Below are 5,349 nucleotides of genomic sequence, written 5' to 3'. Positions count from 1 at the left end.
AAGTTTAAAAATAAAAAATTTATTTTTATTTTTGTGATTAAAAAATTTAAAAATAAAAGTGTTACCAACGTCAATAAAACATAGAAAAATTTACATGGTATACTAACTTTTACCATTTTTTTACAAAAATACTGTCAGGTGGTATTTTTTACTTTTTTACTCTATTTTTTTATAAGTTTCATACTACAGTATACTGTGTTAAGTTTTCACTGGTGTTCTACTGGTATTTTTTAGTTGTTCTACTGTTGTTTTGAGTTGTTATGTTTTGTGTTCTACTGGTATTTTATAAAAACACAGTATTTTTGAAAACTTTTCCGTGTGACAGTATTTTTGCAAAAGTGACCCAAATTTCAGTATTTTTTTTAAATTTCCCCATATTTCATGGTTGGGCCTGAGTTACCAGGTTTTAGCCCAAATCAAAAGCCCAAGAAGAAGTTCTTCTCCGACGGTGGACTCCCGCCTCTGAATAATCAGCAAGTACCAACCTCCAAAACCTTGCCAGAGAGAGAGAGATGAGCTCGGCGGACCTGCCAACGAAAGAGGTGAACGTATTAAAAGGGCACGAAGGAGCAGTACTTGCCGCAAGGTTCAACGCCGATGGAAACTACTGTCTGAGCTGCGGCAAGGACCGTACAATCCGTCTCTGGAACCCTCACCGGGGAATTCACATCAAGACTTACAAGTCTCATGGTCGTGAAGTTCGAGACGTTCATGTCACACTGTTAGATTCTTTTTCTTGTCCGGGTTTTTCTGTATTTGAAATCTTCGATTTCCCAATGTTTATTCGATTCTGCCATTTCCCTCAACAGGGACAACTCCAAGCTTATTTCTTGCGGCGGCGATCGACAAGTTTTCTATTGGGATGTAGCCACTGGCCGTGTCATTCGAAAGTTCCGCGGCCACGAAGGCGAGGTCTGCTTTTTTTTTTCGTTTCTTATTTTGAAGAAAACTTTGTGATGTTTTGTGTAAGGGAGTTGAATTTTGTTCAATTTGCTTTTGTTTTAAAGGTAAATGCTGTGAAGTTCAATGAATACTCGTCCGTGGTGGTTTCGGCGGGTTATGATCAGTCATTGCGTGCTTGGGACTGTAGGTCTCATAGTACCGAGCCAATTCAAGTTACGTTTCTTTGAACTTGTGCAATTGGGAACATATTGGTTTGAAGCGGTTTGTTTTTTATTGGTGAATTTTTAGAATTTGATTCATTTAATTTTTTTGGTTACTGCTGTTTGCAGATTATTGACTCATTCTCAGATAGTGTCATGTCTGTTTGCTTAACTAAAACTGAAATTATTGGTGGGAGTGTAGACGGAACTGTCCGAACTTTTGACATTCGCATTGGTAGGTAAGTTCTGTTCATGGTGAAATTGTTATAAGTAACATGATTTTTGTGTTCTTGGAGTAGTCTGTGTTTTTGAACAATTGGAAGTTTCTTTTCTACCTGAATTATAATTCAATTTCCTTTTCTTGGGTTTGCTCGCTTGAACACTAAACTTTTGCATTGAATTCTTATGGGATGTGTTAATGAGTTTTTCTAAACCTTCTTCTTCTCTATTATATAGGGAAATTTCTGATGATTTGGGGCAGCCTGTCAACTGTATATCAATGTCAAATGATGGTAATTGCTTATTAGCGAGCTGCCTAGATTCGAAATTACGTCTTCTGGATAGGTAAAAATCATTGTGTCTTCGTCTATATAGTCCTTTAATTTAATCTAATAAGATTTGGACTGACATTTGGTGTAATTATTTTACGTTATAGGTCTAGTGGTGAACTGCTACAGGAATATAAAGGTCATACTTGTAAGGTTAGTACAAAGATTACTTTTTCTCTGTTTAGTGTTAAATTGCTACTTCCACTGCGAGTGACATTCCTTTTCTTCAAAAATTTAGATCATCATTTTGCTCGAGTTTGAATTGAAATCTTATGCTTCTATGATATGAAGTTGATATCCTTCGTGCTCTTTTGTTACTCATCTATCCTGTTACTTTTGTGTCTCAAGTTTTTTTTCTTACTAAATAGGATAAATCATTCAAGTGGCTTTTATTCTGTAACAGTCATACAAACTAGATTGCTGCCTTACAAACACTGATGCACATGTAACTGGTGGATCTGAGGATGGTTTCATTTACTTCTGGGATCTGGTAGACGCATCTGTGGTATCAAGCTTCCGGGCTCATTCTTCAGTGGTAAAGGCTGCATGTTTCCAATTCTTTCTGGCAGATTTTGTTTTAACAATGCATAATGGTCATTGTACTTGTACCTTATTCTTGACAATAGTTTCTGTAGGGAAAGTGATCAATAATTCTTTAGTTTAGAAATGGATTAAGCTTCCCATATGTTTCCAAGAATGAGAGGGCCTTGTTGTAATTATTTAGTGTACTTTTTCCATTTTAGATATCCAATTAAGTACCTTCATTGTAAAATTCATGGAGGATGGTCCAATTAATTACACATGATCTTTTCCTCCACGTTTGATAGTAAGTTCTTTTATTGGTTTTACTCTCCTTAGTTTATCAAATTTAGATAGCCATGTGCTGACAAATCACAATTTTAAGTTCTGCACACTTAAGCTGGTCCCCCATTCCCCCAGCCTAACATGTAGAGTTTTGGTTTAGAGGGATATCCTAGAGAGCGTGGCTTTCTCTTTCAATTAGTTTCCCTTTCAATTAGTTTTATAGAAACAAGCTTTTAATAGAATCTTGGGTATGTTTTATTTTGTTTTGTCTTTTCTTCATATTGTTTTTCTTTGGCAGGTAACAAGTGTGAGTTATCACCCAAAGGACAGCTGCATGATATCTGCCTCCGTTGACGGCACCATTCGGGTATGGAAGACATGAGATTTTAACATTGCAGGATTTTTTAAAATCAATTATTATTATTATTATTATTAATTATCAAAGATCTTTTCGTGTTCCTTCTCAAGACTCTTGAACAAGACCCATTTAGAAATTTAATTGCATTATCAAAATTTCTATTTTAAGCTTTGTAATGAAGCATTGATTTGCCAGTCAAAAGAACAAATGCTTGGTAATTGCCAAACTTAATGTCATCTACTGGACTTTATAAATGAAAGTAACCTTTTCTTTGCTAGTCAATTCATTTATCTAATTTGTTTTTACACAATGAATGTGTTTTCAATGTATCAGTCCAATAAAATATGAATACCATACATATTGCTATGAATAGTATAAACAATATACTGTTCAATGTTCACCTAGAAGATGGAGATGCTTGAATTGAATCCACCATGTTTCATAATTAAAACTTGCATCGACCAAGAATCAATTGTCACATGGGTTCCATGCCCCAAAAAACAAATTTAGGCATTTCTACTCAAACAACTATTGAACAAGGTGAGCCTTCTTTCGAGGCTTGGGTCTCTACATTTTTTTTATTTGTTTTTTTTTTTTTTAATTTGCAAATACATATACATTTGTTTGATATGGTATTTTGACTCTTTTAGGAAACTTTCCAAAATCGCTCACTCATCCCATGAACATAATTGTGCTTTGCTCATACTTACACGTATATTGGGAAAAAAAAACGTCAATTGAATTCGATGGTAAAACCATCCAATGTCCTTTACTCTTTTTTTCAGGATAATTTATTCTAGTGACCACTCTTTCAATATTTGAAAGAGGCAGCTTCTTATGTGTTTTCAAGGAAACGTAGATTACTTTTCATTTTTAATTAGACTAATATAATAATAACCAATTGCCATAAAACTTTGTATTATCTTGGATCATGGCTAAAGATGGTAAAGCTTCTTCCGCCGAAAGTCTCTGACTCTCCGTCTCACAATCACAAAACTAGATTAGTTAATTCCATCTAGCTCGGTTGCTTGACTGTTAGACTATTCGTCTTGGACAATTACTTTTACAATATTCACATTATATATACTTAGATACCATGGAAAAACAAAAATAGTATGTATACTTCGTGGGGCATTTTATTAAAATAAAGGGGGGTAGTCAAAAGGAAAACATAGAACTGGAGATTACGTTGTTTGGTTTGACTGTAGAGTTCTGAGAGAGTCCTTAACCAGCTGTCTTATTCATATGTTTTATTTACAACTCAACCTAATAAAGTAGGAAATATCCAAATACATTTCACCCTCCAACAAACTTCACTACTTGAAAACAAATAAAACTAATTATTTTCTTCTTGGTTAATAAAAGAATTTTATCGAAATAATGGAACTTTTTTAAAAAAAAAAAATACCAATAATATTGGAAATTTTACTTTAAGATTGGCTTTTATAATAAATTAAAATGATTAATTGGAGTTTGGTTGGGAGGAATAAAAATATAAGAATGAAAATAGAAATAGAATAGAATCAAATTTAAAATGTATAAAAAAAAAATTAATGAAAATATTATTTTCTTTCTAAAGCATTAGAATTATCATTCATTTTATTTTAAAATGTACTAAAATTAGTTTATTTTCATTTCATTACCTCCAACGCTTTAAAGGTGATTATGTAATACTTTTTTAATTAATTTTTTGTTTTTTTAATTAGAAAAATTGAAGTATTTTCAAATATGTTCTGTAAAAGTGTTTTTAATTTTTAAAACGAGAATCAAATTATTTTCTTTAATTTTTCCTCTTTCACAAAAAAATAAAACTAAATTTTAAATTTAATTTCTTTATTTATATATATAATTGAGTGAAGAAAGAATAGAGTGAGGAGAATAGTGAGAAACAAGAGAGAGAATGATGGCTTAACGATCTCAACAAGCAATCTATGTTTCTTAATCTTCTGAATTAAATTTTTACGTTCACTCTAGTTTATAAATTTTCACGTTCACTCTAGTTTATAAATTTTTAGTCCGTTCAGTTTATAAAATTTTCTATAAACTTTTGCAGGATTTGGACCTCATATTCGACTTACATAAAAATAAAAAATAAAAATAAAAATAAAATTTGTAAAATATATTGTTGTTTTTTGTTGTTAAAATTAAAAAGTAAAAATAGTTACATAATAAATTTTTGGCTTTTAAAATTAAATATTCTATTTTCACCATTGTTACAATGATGATAGAAGTGATAGACGAGATCTGTGATATATGTTCTATATTAGTTTGATATTACATAATATTTTTGTAATGAAAAGAAAATAAGTTCATAATATTTATATCAATCTTTTAAACCATTCCATACTGCATAAAATTAAGTTTGTCATAAATATAAAATAAGAAACACTAAAAAAAAATCATGTTTAGCATCATTTAAAAGATTATTGTTTCTCTACAGGTTGTGTACTTTAATTGGAGAATTGTTCTGTTAAAGTAAGTTCTATTATTTTGAACAAAATTTTTAATTAATAAATCTTTTGATTTTATCCAAAAA

The 5,349-nt window shown here is 31.2% G+C and overlaps 1 protein-coding gene across 2 annotated transcripts; it reads left to right on the top strand.

Moving 5' to 3' along the window:
• Nucleotides 1-413: 413 nt before the first annotated feature.
• On the top strand, nt 414-3,095 carry LOC115711979 (uncharacterized). 2 transcript variants are annotated; one of them, XM_030640183.2, is made up of 8 exons: nt 414-721; nt 810-912; nt 1,008-1,115; nt 1,233-1,342; nt 1,560-1,667; nt 1,759-1,804; nt 2,055-2,186; nt 2,754-3,095. In XM_030640183.2, the coding sequence occupies exons 1-8, from the start codon at nt 513-515 to the stop codon at nt 2,835-2,837; spliced, it is 900 nt and encodes a 299-aa protein (XP_030496043.1). In that variant the 5' UTR covers nt 414-512; the 3' UTR covers nt 2,838-3,095. The 2 variants fall into 2 exon arrangements, with proteins under 2 accessions (XP_030496043.1, XP_060970107.1); XM_061114124.1 differs by having other exon boundaries at nt 427-721; nt 2,055-3,095.
• The last annotated feature ends 2,254 nt before the right edge of the window (nt 3,096-5,349 follow it).

This window comes from Cannabis sativa, chromosome 4, assembly GCF_029168945.1.
Source record: "Cannabis sativa cultivar Pink pepper isolate KNU-18-1 chromosome 4, ASM2916894v1, whole genome shotgun sequence".
In the NCBI taxonomy this organism is placed as follows: Eukaryota; Viridiplantae; Streptophyta; class Magnoliopsida; order Rosales; family Cannabaceae; genus Cannabis; species Cannabis sativa.
This window is presented reverse-complemented; position numbering and strand designations above follow the sequence as displayed.